Source organism: Ascaphus truei, unplaced genomic scaffold (assembly GCF_040206685.1).
Source record: "Ascaphus truei isolate aAscTru1 unplaced genomic scaffold, aAscTru1.hap1 HAP1_SCAFFOLD_1054, whole genome shotgun sequence".
NCBI classification, from domain to species: Eukaryota; Metazoa; Chordata; class Amphibia; order Anura; family Ascaphidae; genus Ascaphus; species Ascaphus truei.
Window position 1 is genome coordinate 104,778 of NW_027453919.1, and position 13,405 is coordinate 118,182.

General features: G+C 47.6%; 1 protein-coding gene across 1 annotated transcript; it reads left to right on the forward strand.

Moving 5' to 3' along the window:
• Positions 1 to 1,086: 1,086 nt before the first annotated feature.
• Positions 1,087 to 13,178, forward strand: LOC142475011 (oxysterol-binding protein 1-like). The gene is made up of 2 exons (XM_075581108.1): positions 1,087 to 1,689; positions 12,917 to 13,178. Exons 1-2 carry the CDS (start codon positions 1,394 to 1,396, stop codon positions 13,176 to 13,178), a joined length of 558 nt encoding a protein of 185 aa, XP_075437223.1. The 5' UTR covers positions 1,087 to 1,393.
• The last annotated feature ends 227 nt before the right edge of the window (positions 13,179 to 13,405 follow it).

Here is a 13,405-nt window from a genome sequence, read left to right on the forward strand (position 1 = left end):
AGAACTTCAGTAGATAATAATAATCCTTATTTGGTTGTGGAGTCAGCCTATAACCATAACTAGGTATTGGACCCAGTGCTTAGTACATGAATCTATCACATATGACAAATAACATGAATGAGGGTTAACGTACCGTTACTTTGTAGAATTGCGCCCTACATGACCCTTATGTTGTTGCACTGTTACCGGTCATCCAGTCTCAATGAAGGGAGACATACAATACTCACATATGGCTGTTCTCCTGTGCATGCATCCACGCTCGGTGTACAATGTAACAGTGAAAGAGATCCGAAGATTCCAGCGGTGCACAGCTTGTAGAGATGGGAGACCAGCAAGGTGTAGATTAAAAATAAAAATTTATTGAAAAAACATTTGGTATGGGGGGACACACTCTGACGCGTTTCGGACCTGCGTGGTCCTTAATCATAGAGCTCTATGATTAAGGACCACGCAGGTCCGAAACGCGTCAGAGTGTGTCCCCCCATACCAAATGTTTTTTCAATAAATTTTTATTTTTAATCTACACCTTGCTGGTCTCCCATCTCTACAAGCTGTGCACCGCTGGAATCTTCGGATCTCTTTCACTGTATATATAGGAAGGCGAGAGCCGATGTGTATATATAGGAAGGCGAGAGCCGATGTGTATATATAGGAAGGCGAGAGCCGATGTGTATATATAGGAAGGCGAGAGCCGATGTGTATATATAGGGGGGGGTGGTGTGTGTGTGTGTGTGTGTGTGTGTGTGTGTGTGTGTGTGTGTGTGTGTGTGTGTGTGTGTGTGTGTGTGTGTGTGTGTGTGTGTGTGTGTGTGTGTGTGTGTGTGTGTGTGTGTGTGTGTGTGTGTGTGTGTGTGTGTGTGTGTATACATTTGCTACACAATATCATCCAGCAGTGAATGTTTTAAGCATGCCACGCCCACTTCCGGCGGCCACGTCCGTCTTCTCTGTAACCTATCCCAGGTGTCCCAAGATGGCCGCCTTGCGGCTTCCCTTCTCATGCCGGCGGTCCGGGCGCAGCAACATGGCTGACTTCCGGACCAGCGTGCGCTCCGTCTCCATGGCGGCCATCTTTCATTTGGGCATCCCGGCCTCTGACAGGCCTTGGGTCCCGGGGGGAACGTGAAACACAAACCTCACCCGGGTACTCCGTCAACACCGAGTCGCACATAACGCGATATCAGGGGGGGTATGTTATAGTCACTATATGACCCGACATCACGCGGAACTCCGTGGGATTCGCCCGCATTTAAAATGGCTGCCGCCTCCGGTCCCTCCTCCTCACGGCTTCCTTATGATACCGATATGACTCCGCCTGTATGACCCAGCCACCTCCCGTGACGTGTCTTCCGGTTCCGGTGCCCCGGTTCCGGATCGTCCGCCTCGGTGTCTCCTGATGGCGGAGGTGCGCGCGGGTCCCGCCGCTTCCGGTCCCGTCCCGGGCGCCGCTTCCGGTTCCGGTTCGGTATCCCCGTCCCTGTCTCCTCCCCCTCCGCCCGGCGCCTCCCCGCCCCTCGCCCCTCCTCCCCCCCCAGCCCCGGCCTCCGGTACCGGCCCCGCCCGGGAGGCCTCCAGCACCTCGGCGGGGTCCGGTTCGGCCCGGGAAGGATGGCTATTCAAATGGACGAACTACATCAAAGGCTACCAGAGGCGCTGGTTCGTGCTGAGCAACGGGCTGCTGTCCTACTACCGGTAACTCACCGAGACCCGGCCCCTGTGTGTGCCCCACTGATCCCGGCTCATCAATGTGTCCCCAATACCGTGACACTGATCAATATGTCACCAATACTGTGACACTGATCAATATGTCACCAATACTGTGACACTGATCAATATGTCACCAATACTGTGACACTGATCAATATGTCACCAATACCGTGACACTGATCAATGTGGCACCAGTACCGTGACACTGATCAATGTGGCACGAGTACCGTGACACTGATCAATATGTCACCAATACTGTGACACTGATCAATATGTCACCAATACTGTGACACTGATCAATATGTCACCAATACCGTGACACTGATCAATATGTCACAATACTGTGACACTGATCAATATGTCACCAATACCGTGACACTGATCAATGTGGCACGAGTACCGTGACACTGATCAATATGTCACCAATACTGTGAAACTGATCAATATGTCACCAGTACCGTGATACTGATCAATATGTCCCCAATCAATACATATTAATACCGTGACACTGATCACTGTGTCCCCAATCAACTCACTAATACTCATTAACCTTAAAACTCACCCCACAAGTTAAGCATCCCAACAGCCTGCACTCGTGGTTACTGTTCCACACTCAGCCACTCCTACCAACCACTGTGGCCAAGCACTGCCATACACAGCACTTATTCCCTCACCTGCTGTCTCTGTAAGTTTCCACCAAACCTCTTAGATTGTAAGCTCTTCGGGCAGGGATTTCCTTTCCTATTGTCTGATTTTGCTGCACTTATTGTATTATTTTAATTCCCTGTACTGTATTCTTTGTGAAGCGCTGAGTACACTTTTGGCGCTATATAAATAAAGACATACAATACAATACACTAATACGTGACACTGATCAATATGTTCCTGATCAATACTCACTAATACTGTGACATATTAATACCATGACACTGATCAATATGTCTCCAATCAATACATATTAATACCGTGACACTTGATCAATATGTCCCCAATCAATACTCACTAATACTGTGACCCTGATCAATATGTCACCAATCCTTACTAATACTGTGACCCTGATCAATATGTCACCAATCAATCCTCACTAATTTGTGACTGATCAATATGTCACCAACCAATTTCACACTGATACGTGACAATGATCAATATATCACCAATCAACCCACACTAATACTGTGACACATCAATGTCACTTACCAATCAATACTCACTAATACTGTTACACTGACTGATCAATGACACCAATCAATACACAAGTAATACTGAGACACTGACTGATCCATACCTCACTTACCAATCTACACAATAATACTGACACTGATCATTATGTCACTTACCAATCAATCCTCACTAATACTGTGACACTGATCATTGTCACTTACCAATCAATACTCACTAATACTGTGATGCAGAGCAATATGTCATCAATCAATCCTCACTAATACTGTGACACTGATCAATATGTCACTTACCAATCAATACTAAGACACTGACTGATCAATATGTTTGTTACTAATCAATATACACATAATATAGTGACAATAACTGATCAGTAGATTTACATGCTTAAGAGCAAGCCCTGATTAATCCGTATACATGTAGTAGGGATTCTGACTAATCAATAACTGATCAGTATTCACATTATAGATTTTGTTATAGCGATCTTCTCAAGTGGGAATAGTTTATAAATAGTTGATCAATATTCACTTTCCAGAGTGAACCCTGGCAGACATCTTCAGCTGATCAATGTAGTGACACGGATTTATCAATATATACTTATATACTTATATACTCTATATTTCTACATTAATAGGATCCCCTGTGTAAATCATACCCCCAGAATGTCAGTAAGGAGAGAACGAGCGGCTCAGTGGGGTAAAGACACCGACTGAGTCTGAAGCAGGGGGACCTTGTGACCTTGGGCGAGTCACTTTATCTCCAAAAACATAGATTGTAAGCTCCACGGGGCAGGGACCTGCGCCTGCAAAATGTCTCTGTAAAGCGCGGCGTAAAACTATCAGCGCTATACAGGAACACGCTGCTGCTATTATTATTCACTGATCAATACATGTGTGGAATGCAACCACAGTAATTCAATCTGTGAATAATGGATCAATACATTGTCCTCACAGGCTGTCCTGCAGCTTCATATTGATCAGGTATATCCATAGTTAGATATATACTTATAATGGTTTGATCTCTTGACTGTGATGTCAATGGGATATCCCACTTCAAAGATATGTCGATGCATAGTTTCACAAGTAACTTATGACATATGCATATTCCGATCCTCGTACTAGTGCAGGTACCCCTGTGGTACTACAGAGGGACTTGTCCTGCCAGCCCCTCCCAGGTATCTCCTGTATAATGTGTATATGTGTATATAGGCACGGCGCGTGTGTATAACTGGGTATATAGGCATGGCGCGTGTGTATAACTGGGTATATAGGCACGGCGCGTGGGTATAACTGGGTATATAGGCACGGCGCGTGTGTATAACTGGGTATATAGGCACGGCGCGTGTGTATAACTGGGTATATAGGCACGGCGCGTGTGTATAACTGGGTATATAGGCACGGCGCGTGTGTATAACTGGGTATATAGGCACGGCGCGTGTGTATAACTGGGTATATAGGCACGGCGCGTGTGTATAACTGGGTATATAGGCACGGCGTGTGTGTATAACTGGGTATATAGGCACGGCGCGTGTGTATAACTGGGTATATAGGCACGTTGCATGTGTATAACTGGGTATATAGGCACGGCGCGTGTGTATAACTGGGTATATAGGCACGGCGCGTGGGTATAACTGGGTATATAGGCACGGCGCGTGTGTATAACTGGGTATATAGGCACGTGTGTGTATAACTATGGGTATATAGGCACGTGTGTGTATAACTATGGGTATATAGGCGCATGTGTATAACTGGGTATATAGGCACGGCGTGTGTATAGCTGGGTATATAGGCACGGCGCGTGTGTATAACTGGGTATATAGGCACGGCGCGTGTGTATAACTGGGTATATAGGCACGGCGCGTGTGTATAACTGGGTATATAGGCACGTGTGTGTATAACTATGGGTATATAGGCACGTGTGTGTATAACTATGGGTATATAGGCGCATGTGTATAACTGGGTATATAGGCACGGCGCGTGTGTATAACTGGGTATAGAGGCACGGCGCGTGTGTATAACTGGGTATATAGGCACGGCGCGTGTGTATAACTGGGTATATAGGCACGGCGCGTGTGTATAACTGGGTATATAGGCACGGCGCGTGTGTATAACTGGGTATATAGGCACGGCGCGTGTGTATAACTGGGTATATAGGCACGGCGCGTGTGTATAACTGGGTATATAGGCACGGCGCGTGTATATAACTGGGTATATAGGCACGGCGCGTGTGTATAACTGGGTATATAGGCGCGTGTGTATAAAGATGGGTATATAGGCGCGTGTGTATAGCGATGGGTATATAGGCACGTGTGTGTATAACGATGGGTATATAGGCGCGTGTGTATAAAGATGGGTATATAGGCGCGTGTGTATAGCGATGGGTATATAGGTGCGTGTGTATAACGATGGGTATATAGGCGCGTGTGTGTATAACGATGGGTATATAGGCGCGTGTGTAGAAAGATGGGTATATAGGCGCGTGTGTATAACGATGGGTATATAGGCGCGTGTGTATAACGATGGGTATATAGGCGCGTGTGTATAACGATGGGTATATAGGCGCGTGTGTATTACGATGGGTATATAGGCGCGTGTGTATAACGATGGGTATATAGGCGCGTGTGTATAACGATGGGTATATAGGCGCGTGTGTATAACTATGGGTATATAGGCGCGTGTGTATAACATGGGGTATATAGGCGCGTGTGTATAACGATGGGTATATAGGCGCGTGTGTATATAACTATGGGTATATAGGCACGTGTGTGTATAACGATGGGTATATAGGCGCGTGTGTATATAACTATGGGTATATAGGCGCGTGTGTATAACGATGGGTATATAGGCGCGTGTGTATAACTATGGGTATATAGGCGCGTGTGTATAACTATGGGTATATAGGCGCATGTGTATAGCATGGGGTATATAGGCGCGTGTGTATAACGATGGGTATATAGGCGCGTGTGTATAACGATGGGTATATAGGCGCGTGTGTATAACGATGGGTATATAGGCGCGTGTGTATAACGATGGGTATATAGGCGCGTGTGTATAACGATGGGTATATAGGCGCGTGTGTATAACGATGGGTATATAAGCACGTGTGTATATAACTATGGGTATAACCAGTGGTTGACAAATCACCAAAACATCTACTCGCCACACAAAAAAATCTACTCGCCACCTAGTACCAAACGTGTGCTGCTTGGGCCAATATTTACTCGCCCGGGGGTTAAATCCACTCGCCCGGGGCGAGCAAATGTATAGGTTTGTCGAACACTGGGTAAAACTAAGGGTATATAGGCACGTGTGTGTATAACTAGGGGTATATAGGCGTGTGTGTATAACTATGGGTATATAGGCGCGTGTGTGTATAACTATGGGTATATAGGCGCGTGTGTATAACGATGGGTATATAGGCGCGTGTGTATATAACTATGGGTATATAGGCATGTGTGTGTATAACTATGGGTATATAGGCGCATGTGTATAACATGGGTATATTGGCACAGCGCGTGTGTATAACTGGGTATATAGGCACGGCGCGTGTGTATAACTGGGTATATAGGCACGGCGCGTGTGTATAACTGGGTATATAGGCACGGCGCGTGTGTATAACTGGGTATATAGGCACGGCGCGTGTGTATAACTGGGTATATAGGCACGGCGCGTGTGTATAACTGGGTATATAGGCCCGGCGCGTGTGTAGAACTGGGTATATAGGCACGGCGCGTGTGTAGAACTGGGTATATAGGCACGGCGCGTGTGTAGAACTGGGTATATAAGCGCGTGTGTATAACTATGGTTATATAGGCGCGTCTGTATATAACTATGGGTATATAGGCGCGTCTGTATATAACTATGGGTATAGGCGCGTGTGTATAACTGGGTATATAGGCACGTTTGTATAACTATGGGTATATAGGCACGTGTATGTAACTATGGGTATATAGGCACGTGTGTATAACTGGGTATATAGGCACGTGTGTATAACTATGGGTATATAGGCACGTGTGTATAACTATGGGTATATAGGCACGTGTGTATAACTATGGGTATATAGGCGCATGTGTATAACATGGGGTATACAGGTGCGTGTGTATAACGTTGGGTATATAGGCGCGTGTGTATAACGATGGGTATATAGGCGCGTGTGTATAACGATGGGTATATAGGCGCGTGTGTATAACGATGGGTATATAGGCGCGTGTGTATAACGATGGGTATATAGGCGCGTGTGTATAACGATGGGTATATAGGCGCGTGTGTATAACGATGGGTATATAGGCGCGTGTGTATAACGATGGGTATATAGGCGCGTGTGTATAACGATGGGTATATAGGCGCGTGTATATAACGATGGGTATATAGGCGCGTGTGTATAACGATGGGTATATAGGCGTGTGTATATAACGATGGGTATATAGGCACGTGTGTATATAACTATGGGTATAACTAAGGGTATATAGGCACGTGTGTGTATAACTAGGGGTATATAGGCGCGTGTGTGTGTATAATTTTGGGTATATAGGCGCGTGTGTGTATAACTATGGGTATATAGGCGCGTGTGTGTATAACTATGGGTATATAGGCGCGTGTGTGTATAACTATGGGTATATAGGCGCGTGTGTATAATGATGGGTATATAGGCGCGTGTGTATATAACTATGGGTATATAGGCACGTGTGTGTATAACATGGGGTATATAGGTGCGTGTATATAACGATGGGTATATAGGCGCGTGTGTATAACGATGGGTATATAGGCGCGTGTGTATTACGATGGGTATATAGGCGCGTGTGTATTACGATGGGTATATAGGCGCGTGTGTATAACGATGGGTATATAGGCGCGTGTATATAACGATGGGTATATAGGCGCGTGTGTATAACTATGGGTATATAGGCGCGTGTGTATAACATGGGGTATATAGGCGCGTGTGTATAACGATGGGTATATAGGCGCGTGTGTATAACGATGGGTATATAGGCGCGTGTGTATAACGATGGGTATATAGGCGCGTGTGTATAACGATGGGTATATAGGCGCGTGTGTATAACGATGGGTATATAGGCGCGTGTGTATAACGATGGGTATATAGGCGCGTGTGTATAATGATGGGTATATAGGCGCGTGTGTATAACGATGGGTATATAGGCGCGTTTGTATAACGATGGGTATATAGGCGCGTTTGTATAACGATGGGTATATAGGCGCGTGTGTATAACTATGGGTATATAGGCGCTTGTGTATAACATGGGGTATATAGGCGCGTGTGTATAACGATGGGTATATAGGCGCGTGTGTATAACGATGGGTATATAGGCGCGTGTGTATAACAATGGGTATATAGGCGCGTGTGTATAACGATGGGTATATAGGCGCGTGTGTATAACGATGGGTATATAGGCGCGTGTGTATAACGATGGGTATATAGGCGCGTGTGTATAACTATGGGTATATAGGCGCTTGTGTATAACATGGGGTATATAGGCGCGTGTGTATAACGATGGGTATATAGGCGCGTGTGTATAACGATGGGTATATAGGCGCGTGTGTATAACGATGGGTATATAGGCGCGTGTGTATAACGATGGGTATATAGGTGCGTGTGTATAACGATGGGTATATAGGCGCGTGTGTATAACGATGGGTATATAGGCGCGTGTGTATAACGATGGGTATATAAGCACGTGTGTATATAACTATGGGTATAACCAGTGGTTGACAAATCACCAAAACATCTACTCGCCACCTAGTACCAAACGTGTGCTGCTTGGGCCAATATTTACTCGCCCGGGGGTTAAATCCACTCGCCCGGGGCGAGCAAATGTATAGGTTTGTCGAACACTGGGTAAAACTAAGGGTATATAGACACGTGTGTGTATAACTAGGGGTATATAGGCGCGTGTGTGTGTATAACTATGGGTATATAGGCGTGTGTGTATAACTATGGGTATATAGGCGCGTGTGTGTATAACTATGGGTATATAGGCGCGTGTGTATAACGATGGGTATATAGGCGCGTGTGTATATAACTATGGGTATATAGGCACGTGTGTGTATAACTGGGTATATAGGCGCATGTGTATAACTGGGTATATAGGCACGGCGCGTGTGTAACTGGGTATATAGGCACGGCGCATGTGTATAACTGGGTATATAGGCACGGCGCGTGTGTATAACTGGGTATATAGGCACGGCGCGTGTGTATAACTGGGTATATAGGCACGGCGCGTGTGTATAACTGGGTATATAGGCATGACGTGTGTGTATAACTATGGGTATATAGGCACGGCGCGTGTGTATAGCGGTATATAGGCACGGCGCGTGTGTATAACTGGGTATATAGGCACGGCACGTGTGTATAACTGGGTATATAGGCACGGCACGTGTGTATAACGGTATATAGGCACGGCGCGTGTGTATAACTGGGTATATAAGCGCGTGTGTATAACTATGGGTATATAGGCGCGTCTGTATATAACTATGGGTATATAGGCTCGTCTGTATATAACTATGGGTATAGGCGCGTGTGTATAACTGGTATATAGGCACGTTTGTATAACTATGGGTATATAGGCACGTGTGTATAACTGGGTATATAGGCACGTGTGTATAACTATGGGTATATAGGCACGTGTGTATACCTATGGGTATATAGGCACGTGTGTATAACTATGGGTATATAGGCGCATGTGTATAACATGGGGTATTTATTTATTTATTTATAAAATATTTTACCAGGAAGTAATACATTGAGAGTTACCTCTCGTTTTCAAGTATGTCCTGGGCACAGAGTAAAACAAAATAATACATGGTTACAAATACAGTGACATAAATGAACAAGGTATACATTATATACAAGACATTGCATGCACAGTTAAAGATAATATATATTATGAGCGTATGAAACAGTTACAGACCAGATTAAAGTGTGAGACAGCCTTAGATTTGAAAGAACTTAAGCTGGTGGTGGATATGAGAGTCTCTGGTAGGTTGTTCCAGTTTTGGGGTGCACCGAAGGAGAAGGAGGAACGTCCGGATACTTTGTTGAGTCTTGGGACCATGAATAGTCTCTTGGAGTCTGATCTCAGGTGATAGGTGCTGCATGTGGTAGGGGTGAGGAGCTTGTTCAGGTAGCTGGGTAGCTTGCCCAGAAAGTATTTGAGGGTGAGACCGGAAAGGTGAACTTTGCGCCTAGACTCTAGTGATGACCAATCTAGTTCTTTGAGCATTTCGCAGTGATGTGTGTTGTAGTTGCATTGGAGAACAAAACGACAAATTGAATTGTAGAGGGTGTCAAGTTTGCTAAGGTGGGTTTGAGGAGCCGAGCCATATACTATGTCTCCATAGTCAATAATTGGCATTAGCATCTGCTGTGCGATACGCTTTCTGACCAGGAGACTTAGGGAGGATTTGTTCCTGTAAAGTACCCCTAGTTTGGCATAGGTCTTGGTTGTCATGGTATCAATGTGCATCCCGAATGTTAAGTGGGAGTCAAACCATAAGCCCAGGTATTTAAAACTAGTGACAGTGGTTAGGGTGGTGTTAGCGTTGGTTCTAATCAGGAGCTCAGTCACTGGAAGCTTTAAAAATGTAGTCTTGGTCCCAAATACCATTGTTACAGTCTTGTCAGTGTTTAAAAACAGTTTGTTTTGGGAAATCCAGTTTTCGAGTCTCAAAAAGTCAGACTGAAGTATGTGTTGAAGGTCGGAGAGGTTATGGCTGTGTGCATACAGGATTGTGTCATCTGCATACATGTGTATTGAGGCTTCCTTACAAGCTGTGGGAAGATCATTAATGAACACTGAGAAGAGTAGGGGCCCCAGAACAGAGCCTTGCGGGACCCCACAGGTGATATCCAGGGGTTTGGAGTTAGAGCCTGGACTGAAACCAGTTTAAAGCATGTTTCCCTATTCCAGAGCTCTGGAGTTTGTTAAGCAGGATAACATGATCAACTGTGTCAAAAGCCTTTGCAAAATCTAGGAATACTGCACCAGTGATTTGTCCCCGTTCCATTCCACACTGGATTCCATTGCAAACTTTTAGCAGGGTAGTTACAGTGGAGTGTTTGGGTATACAGGTGCGTGTGTATAACGATGGGTATATAGGCGCGTGTGTATTACGATGGGTATATAGGCGCGTGTGTATTACGATGGGTATATATGCGCGTGTGTATAACGATGGGTATATAGGCGCGTGTATATAACGATGGGTATATAGGCGCGTGTGTATAACTATGGGTATATAGGCGCATGTGTATAACATGGGGTATATAGGCGCGTGTGTATAACAATGGGTATATAGGCGCGTGTGTATAACGATGGGTATATAGGCGCGTGTGTATAACGATGGGTATATAGGCGCGTGTGTATATAACTATGGGTATAACTAAGGGTATATAGGCACGTGTGTGTATAACTAGGGGTATATAGGCGCGTGTGTGTGTATAATTTTGGGTATATAGGCGCGTGTGTGTATAACTATGGGTATATAGGCGCGTGTGTGTATAACTATGGGTATATAGGCGCGTGTGTGTATAACTATGGGTATATAGGTGCGTGTGTATAACGATGGGTATATAGGCGCGTGTGTATATAACTATGGGTATATAGGCACGTGTGTGTATAACTATGGGTATATAGGTGCATGTGTATAACATGGGGTATATAGGCGCGTGTGTATAACGATGGGTATATAGGCGCATGTGTATAACGATGGGTATATAGGCACGTGTGTATATAACTATGGGTATAACTAAGGGTATATAGGCACGTGTGTGTATAACTATGGGTATATAGGCGCGTGTGTGTATAACTATGGGTATATAGGCGCGTGTGTGTATAAGTATGGGTATATAGGTGCGTGTGTATAACGATGGGTATATAGGCGCGTGTGTATATAACTATGGGTATATAGGCACGTGTGTGTATAACTATGGGTATATAGGTGCATGTGTAGAACATGGGGTTTATAGGCGCGTGTGTATAACGATGGGTATATAGGCGCGTGTGTATAACGATGGGTATATAGGCACGTGTGTATAGCGATGGGTATATAGGCGCGTGTGTATAACGATGGGTATATAGGCACGTGTGTATATAACTATGGGTATAACTAAGGGTATATAGGCACGTGTGTGTATAACTAGGGGTATATAGGCGCGTGTGTGTGTATAATTTTGGGTATATAGGCGCGTGTGTGTATAACTATGGGTATATAGGCGCGTGTGTGTATAACGATGGGTATATAGGCGCGTGTGTATAACGATGGGTATATAGGCGCATGTGTATAACGATGGGTATATAGGCGCGTGTATATAACGATGGGTATATAGGCACGTGTGTGTATAACTATGGCTCTCTCCCCGGCCTCTCGCCGCGCGCGCTCTCTCGCCGCGCGCGCTCTCTCCCCGGCCTCTCGCCGCGCGCGCTCTCTCCCCGGCCTCTCGCCGCGCGCGCTCTCTCCCCGGCCTCTCGCCGCGCGCGCTCTCTCCCCGGCCTCTCGCCGCGCGCGCTCTCTCCCCGGCCTCTCGCCGCGCGCGCTCTCTCCCCGGCCTCTCGCCGCGCGCGCTCTCTCCCCGGCCTCTCGCCGCCCGCGCTCTCTCCCCGGCCTCTCGCCGCCCGCGCTCTCTCCCCGGCCTCTCGCCGCCCGCGCTCTCTCCCCGGCCTCTCGCCGCCCGCGCTCTCTCCCCGGCCTCTCGCCGCCCGCGCTCTCTCCCCGGCCTCTCGCCGCCCGCGCTCTCTCCCCGGCCTCTCGCCGCGCGCGCTCTCTCCCCGGGCCTCTCGCCGCGCGCGCTCTCTCCCCGGGCCTCTCGCCGCGCGCGCTCTCTCCCCGGCCTCTCGCCGCCCGCGCTCTCTCCCCGGCCTCTCGCCGCCCGCGCTCTCTCCCCGGCCTCTCGCCGCCCGCGCTCTCTCCCCGGCCTCTCGCCGCCCGCGCTCTCTCCCCGGCCTCTCGCCGCCCGCGCTCTCTCCCCGGCCTCTCGCCGCCCGCGCTCTCCCGGCCTCTCGCTGTATGATCGTGTCCTGCAGGTCGAAGGCGGAGATGCGCCACACGTGCCGCGGGACGATAAACCTGGCCACGGCCAACATTTCCGTGGAGGATTCGTGCAACTTTGTGATCTCTAACGGGGGGGCTCAGACGTACCACCTGAAGGCCAGCTCCGAGGTGGAGCGGCAGCGCTGGATCACCGCCCTGGAGCTCGCCAAGGCCCGCGCCGTCAAGATGCAGGCCGAGTCCGGTAAGAGGGGGGGCGTCACTAAGGAGGAAGTGTGTTCTGGCCAGCTGGGCTAACTCCCTCCTCTCTCTGCCCCCTCTCTCCCCTCCTCTCTCTGCTCCCTCTCTCCCCTCCTCTCTCTGCCCCCTCTCTCCCCTCCTCTCTCTGCCCCCTCTCTCTCTCCCCTCCTCTCTCTGCCCCCTCTCTCCCCTCCTCTCTCTGTCCCCTCTCTCTCTCCCCCTCTCTCTCTCCCCCTCTCTCTCTCTCCCCACCACTCTCCCCCTCTCTCTCTCTGCCCCCTCTC

Bases quoted from the DNA above. Each gene is read 5' to 3' on its own strand.
- LOC142475011 (XM_075581108.1), top strand. From the start codon at position 1,394: ATGGCGGAGGTGCGCGCGGGTCCCGCCGCTTCCGGTCCCGTCCCGGGC. The intron at 1,690-12,916 runs GTAACTCACCGA...CGTGTCCTGCAG, and splicing joins GGGCTGCTGTCCTACTACCG to GTCGAAGGCGGAGATGCGCC.